Source organism: Rhinoraja longicauda, chromosome 23 (assembly GCF_053455715.1).
Source record: "Rhinoraja longicauda isolate Sanriku21f chromosome 23, sRhiLon1.1, whole genome shotgun sequence".
In the NCBI taxonomy this organism is placed as follows: Eukaryota; Metazoa; Chordata; class Chondrichthyes; order Rajiformes; family Arhynchobatidae; genus Rhinoraja; species Rhinoraja longicauda.
Window position 1 is genome coordinate 344,953 of NC_135975.1, and position 17,808 is coordinate 362,760.

At 49.7% G+C, this 17,808-nt stretch overlaps 1 protein-coding gene across 2 annotated transcripts in view; it reads right to left on the reverse strand.

The window, feature by feature from the left end:
- Nucleotides 1-1,014: 1,014 nt before the first annotated feature.
- LOC144604764 (semaphorin-3A-like) overlaps nucleotides 1,015-17,808 on the reverse strand; it is an 80,515-nt gene continuing 63,721 nt past the window's right edge. For both annotated transcript variants that reach the window (XM_078419408.1, XM_078419407.1), the window contains 3 exons: nucleotides 15,329-15,396; nucleotides 9,341-9,486; nucleotides 1,015-6,048 (listed from right to left, as the gene is read on the reverse strand). In XM_078419408.1, coding sequence (XP_078275534.1) covers nucleotides 5,596-6,048; nucleotides 9,341-9,486; nucleotides 15,329-15,396 — 667 coding nt within the window. In that variant the 3' untranslated portion in view covers nucleotides 1,015-5,595. The remainder of the gene's footprint in view (nucleotides 6,049-9,340; nucleotides 9,487-15,328; nucleotides 15,397-17,808) is intronic.

Consider the following 17,808-nt stretch of genomic DNA (forward strand, 5'->3'; position numbering starts at 1 on the left):
CTTTTGATACTTTAGCTGACATCAATAAATGGGCAAATGAGTCAACAAAAAGTCGGATTATTTCCTGGTGACTTTGTGATCCAGGAATGGGGCCAAATGTTCTCTCATTCTGTATTTATTGACCTTCAGAATCTAACCATTTATTAAATAACGTTTCGTGTAGAACAGAGGATGTGTGGAATCAGCTCCAACTGCTTCTACTCGTTGACATTCAGTGCAGTGTCTTCAGGCAGCGACATTAGTTTGCAAATCACACGAGGTTTTTCACTGTACCTCGGTACAGGTGGCAATATAAACCCAGAGCTTTGTCTTCACCTGGTGTTTCTCACTCAGTCCGGGGCCATTCGCAGAGTTGAGGGGAGGTGGAGTGGGGTGCGGGTGGGGTGGAGATTGGTGGGGTGGGGCTGGGTAGGGTGGGGGGGGGGGGGGATGGCTGGGGTGGAGATTGGTGGGGGTGGGGATGGCTGGGGTGGGGTGGGGCTGGGTAGGGTGGGGTGGGGATGGGATGGGATGGGATGGGTGGGGTGGGGATGGGTAGGGTGGGGTTGGGATGGGTGGGGTGGGGTAGAAATGGGATTAGGCATTAGAATGAGACATTTCAATAGTGTTTTGAACTACCACAATGGTTCTATCTTTTCCCGCCTACTACAAACACAAAGACATTGTCTTCCGCCCTCCCTCCCACCCCCTTTTGCCCCTTCCCCTCCTCCCCATCTGGCCCCTTCCTCTCCCCCATTCTCTAAATCTGATTTAGATTACCAGCCTTCACAGATTGATAGAGTCGTGATTAGCGCGGGTGTCGGAGGTTATGGGGAGAAGGCAGGAGAATGGGGTTGAGAGGGAGCGATAGATCAGCCATGATTGAACGGTGTAGACTTGATGGGCTGAATGGCCTAATTCTGCTCCAATCACTTATGAAGTCACAGAAAAGCCCGGTCCAAACGCAGCGATGGGGAACAGAACAATCTGTGCACATCAAACCGTGAACATTCTATGGTTTAAAAGAAACGTTTATTCAACAACCCAATACATGCCGAAAAAATAATTTACAGCAGCAATTTCATAATATTCCTTTCCAGTTTTTGGTACCCCTTGCAAATGTACAGAGTGATATAGAAGTGAATCTCAGTAGCCATCTACCGAATACACATGCTTTGTATAACTGCCAAGTGTACATTTTCGTATCAGGATTATCTAACCAGTTTTGCATTTCAAATGGTCAGTTCGTGGGCTAGTTATATAGTCACTAAAATAGCCGATACATACATACATATGAGAACTAAACTCCTATCACCATTGCAATAAAACTTAATATTGTTCCTCTTTGTTCAACAAAAATATATGTACATCAGTCTGGGTAAGTCGAGAGCAAAACAATGCCCTATTTACCCCAGAGCCTTGCTGATTAATGGCTTTGTAGTGGGAAACGGCATGTCCAATATCTTGGAGAAAAACAACTTTGAAGCACATTCACATGCATCTTTTTTACACTGAGCCTTTCAATAGACCATAAAATTATGAATTCTTTCTGCAAACAAAGCACATCAAAACTAAAAGAGGTCGCAATACGTCAGTACAACGGTCTATAAACCTTTCCTTTAAACAATAATTTATTGCCATGAAACTAATGGTGCCTTAGATTACCAGCGGTTCAGATATAGATTGTTCACATGTAGGTAACATGGGATTGGCACAGATTAAAGCTTGTTAGCCTGCCTCTGTTTAATTACTGGATAAAGGTTTCTCGAAGCAACATTCACTTCACTGTGGCCCTTTTACGAGGATGTTGCCAGGACTCGAGGGTCTGAGCTACAGGGAGAGGTTGAGCAGGCTGGGACTCTTCCTTAGAGCACAGGAGGATGAGGGGTGATCTAATATTGTACAAAATCATGAGAGGAATAGATCGGGTAGACGCACAGTCTCTTCGCCAGAGTAGGTGAATAGAGGACCAGAGGACATACGTTTAAGGTGAAGGGGGAAAGATTAAATAAGGATCTTTTTTACACAAAGGGTGGTGGGTGTATGGAACAAGCTGCCAGAGGAGGTAGTTGAGGCAGAGACTATCGTAATGTTTAAGAAACAATTAAACAGGTACATGGATAGGACAGGTTTGGAGGGATATGGGCCAAACGCAGGCAGGTGGATTAGTGTAGATGTTGGCCGGTGTGGGCAAGTTGGGCAAGTTGGGTATGTGTTGGACCAGGGAGGGATATCAAAGACTGGTGATGGACATCCAATGTTATCATTCCATAGTCAAAGAGCAAAGATTCATCATAAAGCAAATATTCAATCAAATGTTGCAACATCTGAGTTTTCATTCATCCAGAGTAAGTGGTATCTCTGGATTACGTCTGAATGGATTTCTCAGTCAGTTTGCTTTGACCCTCACAATCTCGAGAGAAACTCAGCACCAGCCTGTTTCCGCTGGGTTTGTCGAACCCACTGGTCAAAGTATCGGTCCAGAGCAATGGCGTTCCCCCCAGATCGGTCGTTCACCCTCTCCTGGATGGTGTGACAACCTCGTTCAGAGATGAGGAAATGTGCATCAAAGAAGTGACTGTTCCCAGAACCATTTGGTCTTTGTGGGCCGTGAGTCAAGATCTATTCTAACATGGGCATTAATGCCCGGCATTATGGGACAACCTGCAAAGCAACATTTGTAATTGGGCGTTCATGTTCAGAAGTGATAGGAGCAGAATTAGGCCATTTGGCCCATCAAGTCTACTCTGCCATTCAATCATGGCTGATCGATCTCTCCCTCCTAACCCCATTCTGCCTTCTCCCCATAACCCCTGACACCCGACCAAATCAAGAATCTGTCTATCCCTGCCTTAAAAATATCCACTGACTTGGCCTCCACAGCCGTCTGTGGCAAAGAATTCCTCAGATTCACCACCCTTTGACTGAAGAAATTCCTCCTCATCTCCTTCCTAAAGGAACGTCCTTTAATTCTGAGGCTGTGGCCTCTGGTCCTAGACTCTCCCACTAGTGGAAACATCCTCTCCACATCCACTCCTGGCACTTGTCATTTCTTGGATTGTTGACAATGTTTGGCCTTGCTCTCCCCTCCTCTCCTTCCTCTCCTTCCTCTGTTCTCAGCCCTGCCCTGTCCAGTCAGAGTGGGATTTGGACAATCTATACTCTGGATTTCTCAGCTGCCTTGCTGCATGACTGGCTGGTTTAGAACAAACTCTTCCTCACCCCCTGAGGGACAGAGGGAGCACTAACGCAGGCACACCTGACCTCTAGTTAACTGACCGGTAAATGGAAGATGCCCCTCACACAGTTGAGGTAGTTGTGAGTTTAAATGGATAATCCTAGAACCTCCACCTTGATATAAAATAGTTTAAACTGCAGGGGTTAATTTTACAGAAGATTAAACACAGGCTGGGGCAGATTATAAGAACAATCCTAAACAATTAAGACACAGTAATAGTTGTTATTTTATTACAAATATTAATTCCCAACTTTAATACGAGTCGTTTATTGTCAAGTGAAACTCTTTCCATCCTAATGCTTAAGGTTTATTTAATGCAGTTATTTCAAACACACAAACCGCAGGGAGTTTGGTGATCATTTAAAGAATCATTATTGAGTGAAAGAATGCCTCTTATCCCACATCAGGGGCAGTGGTCGCTTTAACCCTGCACAGGGGTTGGCTGGATATTGGGGTTGGTCCACTTAGCAAGTGCCAGCACAAGGTTGTAGGTCTCGAGTAGGAATTGCTTCTGGAATGATTGAATGGTGGTTTTTGTTATTAAGCACTACTAACATCGTTCCTCCTGGAGTGTCTTAAGGCTCACTTTCACAGTCAGTGGCATTCCTAACACGGCTCTGCATTTATTTGCATCCAATCTTTGGATTTGTACAATGCCTTAATTGTTTTTAAAGCCACACAAGATTGCAACAGGAAGTAGCCATGCTGACACCTTGAAGTGTGTCAGATTTAAAGTAATCAACAAGCAATATCACCTCCCCTCCCCTCCCAACACAAACCAGTCACAGCAATGACTTTCACTTGAGTTGAGAACAATCTTCTACTCAAGTGACTGAAGACCTCAGCTCCAGTCTCTTCTTCAGAAGTTCTTTCCACAAAATCCCCCATCACCAGACACAGGTAGAATGTCTTCCAACATCACTCCATAAACATGAAGTTCTAGGTGAAGCAGATGGACCAGCAGTCTTGCTTCCACCTTGGACGTGACTGCACTCTCTCCACGTGGTCACTCCACATTGATGTTGAGAGAAGCAGTGCTTCCTCTACACAGAGCAAGTTGGCAGCGTTTCAGTTTCTTCAAGACTCGCCGACAGTAATTGTTCAGCCAACTTTGTCTCGTCTCAGCGTGTTGGTCGCCAAGTCCAATGTCCATCATCCAAAGTCCTTCGCCAAGTCCAATGTCCAGCAGAAAATGGGTCTGGCAGCAATGAACGATCACTGTGGGGGGGTTGAGGATGGGATGGGGGTTGAGGTTGGGGGTGGGGGTGATAGGGTTGAAGTTTGGAGATGGGGTTGGGGTTGAGGTTTGGAGATGGGGTTGGGGAGGGGAGATGGGGGTTGAGGTTTGGAGATGGGGGAGATGGGGTTGAGGTTGGGGAGGGGAGATGGGGTTGAGGTTGGGGAGGGGAGATGGGGTTGGGGGTGGGGGAGATGGGGTTGACGGTGGGATGGGGGTTGAGGTTGGGGGTGGGGGAGATGGGGTTGAGGTTGGGGGTGGGGGAGATGGGGTTGAGGTTGGGGAGGGGAGATGGGGTTGAGGTTGGGGAGATGGGGTTGAGGTTGGGGAGGGGAGATGGGGTTGAGGTTGGGGAGATGGGGTTGAGGTTGGGGAGGGAGATGGGGTTGAGGTTGGGGGGAGGGGAGATGGGGTTGAGGTTGGGGGGAGGGGAGATGGGGTTGAGGTTGGGGAGGGGAGATGGGGTTGAGGTTGTGGGGGAGGGGAGATGGGGTTGAGGTTGGGGAGGGGAGATGGGGTTGAGGTTGGGGGTGGGGGAGATGGGGTTGAGGTTTGGGAGGGAGATGGGGTTGAGGTTGGGGAGATGGGGTTGAGGTTGGGGGTGGGGGAGATGGGGTTGAGGTTGGGGGTGGGGGAGATGGGGTTGAGGTTGGGGGTGGGGAGATGGGGTTGAGGTTGGGGAGATGGGGTTCACATCAGAGTGAAGAGATTACTGGCACCACAGCCCAGCCGTATCTGGGTCCCCACTGTCAACACACACTGCATCGTTGAACAAGAGGAGGTTTGGTTTAGGATCGTCTAAGTCACAAGGACATGGATGTGGTGATAAGCTATGAACACATTCTGACTGTGCCCAGCCTGGAGCTCGTGCATTGTAGGAGCAGAATGAGGCCGTTCGGCCCATCGTCTACTCCGCCATTATCCCAAGCCCAGTTGGCTAGTGTCAGTCAGTTGTTGCAAGTCCAACTGAGGGACGTGAGTCTCAATCACCTTTTGTGCTGCAGGAACAAAAAGAATGAGGAGTGATGGTTTCGTGTGTTTCTGGTGATCATCCTGTACACTTGTAAACATCCAGGCAATGCAATGGCCGAGTTAATGTATGTATTGCATCAGGTTTGAGCGTTGCTCGTGGGCGCGTGGGTTAGACGCTCCTGGGTGCACGCTCCGACTCATGGGTCCGCCTGTTCCTGCCCTTCTTGTTCTCCTGTAGATGTTTCCACTTGTTGCTGTGGGCGGGCGTGTGCGGCAGACCCTGCTTACGCCGCCTCCGATCCCGGCGCCACACCTGCTCACAGAACTCGTCCATGGTGTTAAGGTTGGGGTGGTTGATGAGTTGCATGAAGTCTCGGTACCACACCTTCTGCATGGCCGGGCTGATGGCCTGGCCCTCCTTGCCTCTGGGAGCCTCCACGTCCTCCTTGTGTAGGAGCTCGTCCAGGTGCTCGGTGTCAATGATCTCCAGCGTGACCCTCAGCAGGGCCTGCATGAAGCCGTGCTCCACACTATGGCAAGTGTAGGTCCCTGCATCCCACCTCTGCAGGCTCCTCAACAGCAGACCTTGGTCTGTCCGCATAACACGATCGCCCGTGCCCACCTGCAGCCAGGAAGCCCACACCACCATCAGTTCATGTGTTTAGTGTAGAGATACAGCACAGATACGTAGATCCCCACACACTTACACTACCCCACACACACCGCCATCAGCTCACACGTTCAGTGTAGAGATACAACACAGATACGTATATCCCCACACACTTACACTACCCCACACATACCGCCATCAGCTCATGTGTTCAGTGTAGAGATACAGCACAGATACAGAGATCCCCACACACTTACACTACCCTACACACACTGCCATCAGCTCATGTGTTCAGTGTAGAGATACAACACAGATACGTATATCCCCACACACTTACACTACCCCACACACACCGCCATCAGCTCATGTGTTCAGTGTAGAGATACAGCACAGATACAGAGATCCCCACACACTTACACTACCCTACACACACTGCCATCAGCTCATGTGTTCAGTGTAGAGATACAACACAGATACGTAGATCCCCACACACTTACACTACCCTACGCACACAAGGGACAATTTCCAATGATACCAAAGCCAATTAACTCACAAACCTGCACGTCTTAGTGGGAGGAAACCGAAGCACCCGGAGAAAACCCACACAGGTCACGGGGAGAACGTACAAACTCCGTACAGACAGCACCCTTAGTCAGGATCGAACCCGGATCTCTGGCGCTGTGAGGCAGCAACTCTACCGCTGCGCACCCACAAGTTCTAGAAGCAGAATTAGGCCATTCGGCCCATCAAGTCCACTCCGCCACTCAATCATGGCTGATCTATCTCTCCCTCTCAACCCCATTCTCCTGCCTTCTCCCCATAACCCCTGACACCCGCACTAATCAAACTGCGTCTGATATCTAGCTTCCCACAGTCCCACACCACCCTGGCCTGGGAGTACCCAGAGTCACTCACAGTCTGAACAAACACAAGATGTGATCCCGCACTGGAGGAAGGAAACTCCAAATAAAACTCGAGACATTCGCAGACTGAGCACAGAACATCAATGACATATAAACGTTGTTCTTCAAAGCAGATGTCCCCAGAGCTAAGCTTGTTTTGCTGATTTGAATACTTGCTATTCTTGCTATTGAGGGCGTGCAGCGTAGGTTTACTAGGTTAATTCCCGGAATGGCGGGACTGTCGTATGTTGAAAGACTGGAGCGACTAGGCTTGTATACACTGGAATTTAGAAGGATGAGAGGAGATCTTATCGAAACGTAAAAGATTATTAGGGGGTTGGACACGTTAGAGGCAGGAAACATGTTCCCAATGTTGGGGGAGTCCAGAACAAGGGGCCACAGTTTAAGAATAAGGGGTAGGCCATTTAGAACTGAGATGAGGAAAAACTTTTTCAGTCAGAGAGTTGTGAATCTGTGGAATTCTCTGCCTCAGAAGGCAGTGGAGGCCAATTTTCTGAATGCATTCAAGAGAGAGCTAGATAGAGCTCTTAATGATAGCGGAGTCAGGGGTATGGGGAGAAGGCAGGAACGGGGTACTGATTGAGAATGATCAGCCATGATCACATTGAATGGCGGTGCTGGCTTGAAGGGCCCAATGGCCTCCTCCTGCACCTATTGTCTATTTCTTGTAAGGTGATATCACAATTCTCAGCCCTGAGCCCTGCTCTATCACAGAGACACAGATCACCCTCAAAACAGCTCTGCATGCTTACAACTAGTTTTAGTTTTCCGTAACTGCTGGAGACACTCAGACTGGGCAAAGGTCTCGACCTGAAACGTCACCTATCCATGTTCTCCACAGATGCTGCCTGACCCGCTGAGTTACTCCAGCACTCTGTGAAACGTCACCTATCCATTTTCTCCACAGATGCTGCCTGACCCGCTGAGTTACTCCAGCACTCTGTGAAACGTCACCTATCCATGTTCTCCACAGATGCTGCCTGACCCGCTGAGTGTGGGATTGCAGGTCTCTCTGCCTCATCAGTGTAAACCATGGTCACATCAGCAGTGGGGCACTGATCCATTAACATCACACTCCGTCAGCCGACTGACACACGGACATCATGACAAGCTCACACTAGATCACTCTAATGTCACAGCACATGGATTACACGCTAATCACACACATCACACTAATCTCATAATCATTTCATGTCACACCAAATCACACTCATTTGACATTAATGACAAGTCGGCACGGTGGTGCAGCGGGTAGAGCTGCTGCCTCACAGCGCCAGAGACCTGGGTTCCATCCTGACTACGGGTGCTGTCTGTACGGAGTTTGCACGTTCTCCCCGTGACCTGTGTGGGTTTTCTCCGGGTGCTCCGGTTTCCTCCCACACTCCAAAGACGTGCAGGTTTGTAGGTTAATTGGCTTGGTATAAATGTAAATTGTCCCTAATGTGTGTAGGATAGTGTTAGTGAGCGGGGATCGCTGGTCAGTGTGGACTCGGTGGGCCGAAGGGCCTGTTTCCACGCTGTATCTCTAAACTAAACTAACAAACCATATTCCGATTACACAAATTATACACTAAAATCACCCTGATCTCAGCCATGCTTTCTCTGCACACTCACATCTCGATATATTTTTGTATTAATGTCACACAAGCACCATATGGACATCACTCTGTAGATCCCCCATGGTGCAGGGGGATACACCAAGGTGACGTGAGAGGAACAGATCGGGTAGACGCACAGAGTCTCTTGCCCAGAGTAGGGGAATCGAGGACCAGAGGACATGGGTTTATGGTGAGGGGGGGAAAGACCGAATAGGAATCTGAGGGGTAAACTTTTCACACAGATGGTGGTGGGTGTATGGAAAGAGCAGTCAGAGGAGGTAGATGAGGCTGGGACTATCGCAACGTTTAAGAAACAGTTAGACAGGTACATAGACAGGACGGGTTTGGAGGGATATGGGCCAAACGCAGGCAGGTGGGACTAGTGTAGCTGGGACATGTTGGTCAGCATGGGCAAGATGGGCCGAAGGGCCTGTTTCCACACTGTATGATTGTAATGTGAACTAAGTGCACAATATTGTCACACTAATCTCACAATGTTGTTGCACTAATCTCACAATGTTGTTGCACTAATCTCGCACTGGTGTGCATCAACCTCACAACATTGCCACTAATGTGACCCCACCCTGCGTTTACACCAAAGCCTCACTAATAGGCCACACAGTGTATTAGATGGGAACAAACAGTGTCAGGGGTTACGGGGAGAAGGCAGGAGAATGGGGTTAGGAGGGAGAGATAGATCAGCCGTGATTGAATGACAAAGTAGACTCGATGGGCGGAATGGCCTAATTCTGCTCCTATCCCTTATGACCTCATGGTCCTCACCTCTTCCCGGCGCTCCTCATTGTGCCTCTGGAAGTGCCAGAGCGCCAGGGCCTGCTGGGATTTGGGAATACATTCCAGGAAGGTGGTGCTGTTCTGCACTCCATAGATGATCTTTGCCTCCATGTTGTTGTGCTGATGTAGATCATCTGGAGAGAGAGAGAGAGAGAGAGAGAGAGAGAGAGAGAGAGAGAGAGAGAGAGAGAGAGAGAGAGAGAGAGAGAGAGAGCCGTCAGCAAGGCCAACACCACACAAATCCTCCTTCCCCATTACCGTAGGCAACCTCCTACCTACTCCATGGCTCTGTCATTTAGTTTCGTTTAGATTAGCTATTGTCCCGTATACCGAGGTACAGTGAAAAGCTTTTGTTGCGCGCTAACCAGTCAGCGGAAAGACAACACATGATTACAATTGAGCCGTCCACATTGTACAGATACAGGATAAAGGGAATAAATGCTGCTGTAGTAGAAGTTTCAGAGTGTGGAGTGATTGCAATGTGTATTGGCTAGCACGCAAATAGTCGCCTGGGCTGGGCGGCAACTTGGAAACATCTTTTGGAAGCAGATCTTGGAAGCATCTTTTGTAGTGTGGGGATGTTCTATCAGGTTTAACAATGCTGGCCAAGTCCTCCAGCTACCGTAGACTACCCACAGTCCAGAGTGGGTGTGTGTAATGCAATCCCTAGTCACCCAACCGGGCCCCGTTCCAGGACAGGCCATGAACCAACTACACTCCTCACCTTCTCCTGGGGCTTCCCACATCAATGTCCACTTTGGTCTTTCATGGACCTAGTCTCTCCCTAGTTACACTTTGCCCCTTAATATACATCTTAAAGTTATCATTAATGGATAGGAAAGGTTGACTGGGATGTGGACCAAATGTGGGCAAATAGGACGAGCTTGGAATGGGACCTGAAATGGGACTAGCAAAGGCCTGGATAGGGTGGATGTGGAGAGGATGTTTCCACTAGTGGGGGAGTCTAGGACTAGAGGCCACAGCCTCAGATTTGCAGAACGTTCCTTGAGGAAGAGGAGGAGGAATGAGGAGGAGGAACACACGGCTGTGGAGGCCCACTCAATGGGTGTTCCTCCTCCATAATGAGGAGGAGGAACCCACTCAATGGATATTGTTATGGCAGAGATAGATCGTTTCTTGACTAGTATGGGTGTCAGGGATGAAGCAGGAGAATGGGGTTAAGGGGGAAAGATAGATCAGCCATGATTGAATGGCAGGAATAGACATGATGGGCCGATTGGCCTAATTTTACTCTAGTCTGAAGAAGGGTCTTGACCCGAAACGTCACCCATTCCTTCTCTCCAGAGATGCTGCCTGGCCCACTGAGTTACTCCAGCATTTTGTGTCTACTTAATTCTACTCCTATCACTTACGATCTAAGCTCAGATGGCGCATCTGGGCCAGCATGCATGAGTTGGGCTGAAGGGCCTGTTTTTGTGCTGTACGACTATATCTTTAAAATGGTGGCCTTTTGCTGAATCTTCTCTGCCACACCCATCCCATGGCCCCTTCTTGATTTCTAAAGTATTTTCTCAATCCATCATGCTCTGCCAGAGATTCACGGTCCAGTGGCCTGTACCTGACCCATGGTCACCATCAATAGATACACACAGTGACACAGTGTGGAAACAGGCCCTTCAGCCCAACCTGCCCACACCGACCAACATGGTCCCATCTACACTAGTCCCACCCGCCCACACCCACCAACATGCCCCGTCTACACTAGTCCCACCTGCCCACACCGACCAACATGGTCCCATCTACACTAGTCCCACCCGCCCACACCCACCAACATGCCCCATCTACACTAGTCCCACCTGCCCACACCGACCAACATGCCCCATCTACACTAGTCCCACCTGCCCACACCGACCAACATGCCCCAGCTACACTAGTCCCACCTGCCCACACCGACCAACATGCCCCATCTACACTAGTCCCACACCGACCAACATGCCCCATCTACACTAGTCCCACCTGCCCACACCCACCAACATGCCCCATCTACACTAGTCCCACCTGCCTACATTTGGCCCATATCCCTCCAAACCTGTCCTGTCCATGTACCTGTCTCAGTGCTCAGTATCACTCATTATCGTTTACACAGGTACATGGACAGGTTTAGAGGGATATGGGCCAAATGCAGGCAGGAGGGACTAGTGTAGATGGGGCATGTTGGTCATTGTGGGCAAGTTGGGCCGAAGGGCCTGTTTCCACACTGCATGATTCTATGACTCTAAACAAAGAACTGCAGATGCTGGTTAACATAAAAGGCCACAAAATGCTGGAGTAACTCAGCGGGTCAGGCAGCATCTGTGGAGAACGTGGATAGGTGACGTTTCACAGAGTGCTGGAGTAACTCAGCGGGTCAGGCAGCATCTGTGGAGTACATGGACATGTGAGGTTTTGCGCCGGGACCCTTCAGGGTCAGTATGGACGAGTTGGGCCGAAGGGCCTGCTTCCATGCTGTACGACCCTTATGACTACCTATGGCCATCTAGGGTTCCATGCGGGCGATGCCTCAACCACAAAGCCACATTGACACCTGACAGTGGATGCACTCAGTCTAATTACATCTCCAATTTCAAAGCTGCACTTGTTGAGGGATGTGTTGCATACATGTCTCACCTGCTGCTAAACATGTAATTAGGCGTGTTTCAGCAATGTAACGAGAGTGATAAACTCGGTGGAAATGGATTCAACATGTTTGTGGCAGCCGCTCTGAAATGGAAACAAGGTGCGAGGAGGATAAAGATCCTATTTCAATGTTTCCTGAGTGTTGTCTGCCCTCACCTGCAGGTACAGGGTTACTGTTGTTGTGCTGAGTGTTGTCTGCCCTCACCTGCAGGTACAGGGTTACTGTTGTTGTGCTGAGTGTTGTGTTCCCTCACCTGCAGGTACAGGGTTACTGTTGTTGTCCAGAGTGTTGTGTGCCCTCACCTGCAGGTACAGGATTACTGTTGTTGTGCTGAGTGTTGTGTTCCCTCACCTGCAGGTACAGGATTACTGTTGTTGTGCTGAGTGTTGTGTTCCCTCACCTGCAGGTACAGAATTACCGTGAGTGGGAATCCCTCCCCACCACAGAAATATGAAGCCCATCAGGTGTGGAGCAGCGCCAGAGATCATAAATAATCAGGGCGGCAGGGTGGTGCAGCGGGTAGAGCTGCTGCCTCACAGCGCCAGTGACCCGGGTTCCATCCTGAATACGGGTGCTGTCTGTACGGAGTTTGTACGTTCTCCCCGTGACCTGCGTAGGATTTCTCCGGGTGCTCTGGTTTCCTCCCACATTCCAAAGGTTTGTCAGGTTAATCGTCTTGGTATACATGTAATAATTGTCCCTCGTGTGTGTAGGATAGTGTTAGTGTGCGGGGATCGCTGGTCGGCACGGGCTCGGTGGGCTGAAGTGCCTGTTTACACGATGTATCTCTGAACTAAACTAAACTGAACAATTGTGTCCATCCAGGGATAACTACTGTCCCGTTACTATCCCCGCTGCAGCAAAGGGCATTGCAACAAGGGAACACAGGAAATATTCTGTGTGATGAGAGGAAATACGGGAAACACTCAATAGTTCAGGCCGTGCCTGGGGCAGGTTCTGCTCACACACACCACATTTGGAGTATTGTGGGCCCCAAATCAGGAAGGATGTGCTGGCTCTGGAGAGGGTCCAGAGGAAGTTTACAAGAATGATCTCCGGAATGAGTGGGTTAACCTATGACGAGCGTTTGTCGGCACTGGGCCTGTACTCGCTGGAATTTAGAAGGATGAGGGGGAACCTCATTGAAACGTACAGAATAGTGAAAGACCTGGATAGAGTGGATGTGGAGAGGATGTTTCCACTAGTGGGAGAGTCTAGAACCAGAGGGCACAGCCTCAGAATTAAAGGACGTTCCTTTGGAAAGGAGATGAGGCAGAATGTCTTTAGTCAGAGGGTGGTGAATCTGTGGAATTCATTGCCACAGACGGCTGTGGAGGCCACAAGTCAGTGGGTATATTTAAGGCGGAGATAGATAGATTCTTGATTAGTGCGGGTGTCAGGGGTTACGGGAAGGAGAATGGAGTTAGGAGGGAGAGATAGATCAGCCATGATTGAATGGCGGAGTAGACTTGATGGGCTGAATGGCCTCATTCTGTTCCGATCACATAAGAACGTACAAACTCCGTCTGCACTCCTGTGTCTGAGCAATCACTGTGCTCAGAGGATAACAGCAGGTGTAGGAAGGGCAACACTGAGGTATTAATATATCACCTTGGTTATTGTGATTCACCCTCACGTTTACCGGCCATGTGACTATACAACGCTGTGCTGGATTTTAAATCTTGCATTTCCAGAACCATTGCCATTGCAAATATTGAGCTGGTTTGGTGCAATGACACAGGGGCCAGCAGAGGGCAGTGTTCGACAAGACACAGACTGCACCCACGATGGCCACCAACCCAGATGACTATTTGGTGATAGAAGCAGATCTACAATCTCACTGAACAAATGTCACCCATTCCTTCTGTCCAGAGATGCTGCCCGTCCCGCTGAGTTACTCCAGCATTTTGTGTCTGTCACGTACAGTGTTAGTCACTACACAGCCTGACATCTCATTGAAAGCAAGCATGCAGGTGCAGCAAGCAGTGAAGAAAGCGAATGGTATGTTGGCATCCAAAGCAAGAGGATTTGAGTTTAGGAGCAGGGAGGTTCTGCTGCAGTTGTACAGAGCCTTGGTGAGACCGCACCTGGAGTATTGTGTGCAGTTTTGGTCTCCTAACCTGAGGAAAGACGTTCTTGCCTTAGAGGGAGTACAGAGAAGGTTCACCAGATTGATCCCTGGGATGGCGGGACTTTCATATGAGGAAAGACTGGATAGACTGGGCTTGTACTCGCTGGAATTTAGAAGACTGAGGGGGGATCTTAAAGAAACATATAAAATTCGTAAGGGGTTGGAGAGGCTAGATGCGGGAAGATTGTTCCCGATGTTGGGGGAGTCCAGAACCAGAGGTCACAGCTTAAGGATAGGGGGGAAGTCTTTTGGGACCGAGATGAGAAAACATTTCTTCACACAGAGAGTGGTGAGTCTGTGGAATTCTCTGCCACAGAAGGTAGTTGAGGCCAGTTCATTGGCTATATTTAAGAGGGAGTTAGATGTGGCCCTTTTTGCTAAAGGGATCAGGGGGTATGGAGAGAAGGCAGGTACAGGTTACTGAGCTGGATGATCAGCCATGATCATATTGAATGGCGGTGCAGGCTCGAAGGGCCGAATGGCCTACTCCTGCACCTATTTTCTGTTTCTATGTTTCTATCTCGATTCCCACAGCAACATTTCAGTCCTGAACTACTATCTACCTCATTGGAGACCCTCGGACTATCTTTGATCAGACTTTGCTGGCTTTACCTTGCAATAAACGTTATTGCCTTATCATGAGTCGGGAGGAACTGCAGAAGCTGGGGTAACTCAGCGGGAATGGATGGCGTTTCGGGTCGAGACCCTTCTTCAGCTTACCACTGTAAATGGCAAGTGCGAATGTCATTGTTCAGTCTGGGACACACGACAATAAACCACTCCAGACTGGCCCCGGTCTGAAGTCTCCCCAATGTCAGTGGGACAGAGGCGAGGGTCTGTGCTGGGATACGCGATACACTGGTCAGTGGGACAGAGGCGGGGGTCTGTGCTGGGATACGCGATACTCTGGTCAGTGGGACAGAGGCGGGGGTCTGTGCTGGGATCTGGGACACACGGTCTCTGCACCTCTCTGTGTTCCATGACCAGACTGCAGTGGTGGGCGGAGTGGGAGGGAGTGAGTCAGTGCATATATTTAAGGCAGAGATAGATTCTTGATTAGTGCGGGTGTCAGAAGTTATGGGGGGAAGGCAGGAGAATGGGGCTAGGAGGGAGAGATAGATCAGCCATGATTGAATGGTGGAGTAGACGATGGGCCAAATGGCCTAGTTCTGCTATCACTTGTGACCGATGCCTCCAGTCCACTCACCGTGGCGATGCTGGTCTGAGCACTGGGTGAGCGGGTCTCCATTCCTGATGTCCTGCCTCCTCGTACGTCTGAAACAAGAATGATGTGTGTCAGTGTTACCGACATCCCACTGCCCAGCGATCCAGACCACAGCTTCAATCTGACCGTCTGGGACTAGTCCTGCTGCCCAGCGATCCAGACCACAGCCACAGGGTGACCGTCTGGGACCGGCGATCCAGACCACAGCCACAGGGTGACCGTCTGGGACCGGCGATCCAGACCACAGCCACAGGGTGACCGTCTGGGACCGGTGATCCAGACCACAGCCACAGGGTGACCGGCTGGGACCAGCGATCCAGACCACACCAACAGGGTGACCGGCTGGGACCGGCGATCCAGACCACAGCCACAGAGTGACCGTCTGGGACCAGCGATCCAGACCACAGCCACAGGGTGACCGTCTGGGACTGGCGATCCAGACCACAGCCCCAGGGTGACCGGCTGGGACCAGTGATCCAGACCACAGCCACAGGGTGACCGGCTGGGACCGGCGATCCAGACCACAGCCACAGGGTGACCGTCTGGGACCGGCGATCCAGACCACAGCCGCAGAGTGATCGTCTGGGACCAGTCCTACTTGCAAGTACAGATACAATGAAACATTCCGTCCACATCGCTGACATTGACATCTCTTCCTGATCCAGATTATTGCGCTAAAATCTGAAACATTTGGCACTTGGCTGCAAAGGGAGCAGAGAAGATTTACGAGGATGTTGCCAGGGCTAGAGGGTGTGAGCTACAGGGAGAGGTTGGGCAGGCTGGGTCTCTATTCCATGGAGCGCAGGAGGATGAGGGGTGATCTTATAGAGGTGTATAAAATCATGAGAGGAATAGATCGGGTAGATGCACAGAGTCTCTTGCCCAGAGTAGGGGAATCAAGAACCAGAGGACATAGGTTTCAGGTGAAGGGGGAAAGATTTAATAGGAATCTGAGGGGTAACGTTTCCACACAGAGGGTGGTGGGTGTATGGAACGAGCTGCCAGAGGAGGTAGTTGAGGCAGGGACTATTCCAAAATTTAAGAAACATTTAGACAGGTACATGGACAGGACAGATTTGGAGGGATATGGGCCAAACGCAGGCAGGTAGGACCAGTGTAGATGGGGCATGTTGGTCGGTGTGGGCAAGTTGGGCCTGTTTCCACACTGTGACTCTATGACTAACAGTTTACCGATGAGTGTAAGTGGATATTCTCAGTACGTTCCCCTTTGCATAGACATGCTGTAAACACGTGGCAATATTTCACATTATCAATGCTTGGAACCCTCTATTCCGCCAAATTATACTGCAGATCCTGTTGCGAGCTCCATTAGTTGATAAACGTTTCCTTTGGGGGCACGGTGGCGCAGCGGTAGAGTTGTTGCCTCACAGTGCGAGAAACCTTGGTTCGATCCTGACCACGGGTGCTGTCTGTACGGAGTTTGTACGTTCACCCCGTGACCTGCGTGGGTTTTCTCCGGGTGCTCCAGTTTCCTCCAACACTCCAAAGACGTGCAGGTTTGTAGGTTAATTGGCTTGGTGTAATTTTAAGAAAAATGTCTCTAGTGTGTGTGGGATAGTGCTAGTGTGTGTGGGATAGTGCTAGTGTGTGTGGGATAGTGTTAGTGTGTGTAGGTGTGTGTGTGTGTGGGATAGTGTGTGTGGGATAGTGCTAGTGTGTGTGGGATAGTGCTAGTGTGTGTGGGATAGTGTTAGTGTGTGTGGGATAGTGCTAGTGTGTGTGGGATAGTGCTAGTGTGTGTGGGATAGTGTTAGTGTGTGGGGATCGCTGATCAGCCTGGACCTGTTGGGTTGAAGGGCCTGTTTCCACACTGTATCTCTAAACTAAACTAAACCCTTGACTCCATCACATTAACCTGCATGTCCTGTTCCTTGCTCCATAAGTTTATTGATGCTTCTACCAAAGATTATTCCCATACACATCATTTACATGTGCCTGATGCTTTTGTACAACGAGAGATGACTTTACATTTCAAGTGTTCGACCACAAAACCTTCAGGAATATTTACAGAATGAAATAATAAGGGGTCGGCCATTTAGGACCGAGATGAGGAAAAACCTTTTCACCCAGAAAGTTGTGAATCTGTGGAATTCTCTGCCACAGAAGACAGTGGAGGCCGATTCACTGGATGTTTTCGTGAGAGAGTTAGATTTAGCTCTTAGGGCTAACGGAATCAAGGGATACGGGGAGAAAGCAGGAACGGGGTACTGATTGTGGATGATCAGCCGTGATCATATTGAATGGCGGTGCTGGCTCGAAGGGCCGAATGGCCTACTCCTACAACTATTTTCTACGTTTCCATGTTTCTATGAATCCCTGTGAAGCTGGGCTTGTTTCAATGTTTACCTCTGATTTCGATTGCAACATTCACGTTCACCTCAGGTAATGAATTTTCCAGAAAATGAGTTCTGGTGAGTTGGGAATTGTGTTGTGGAGATTGG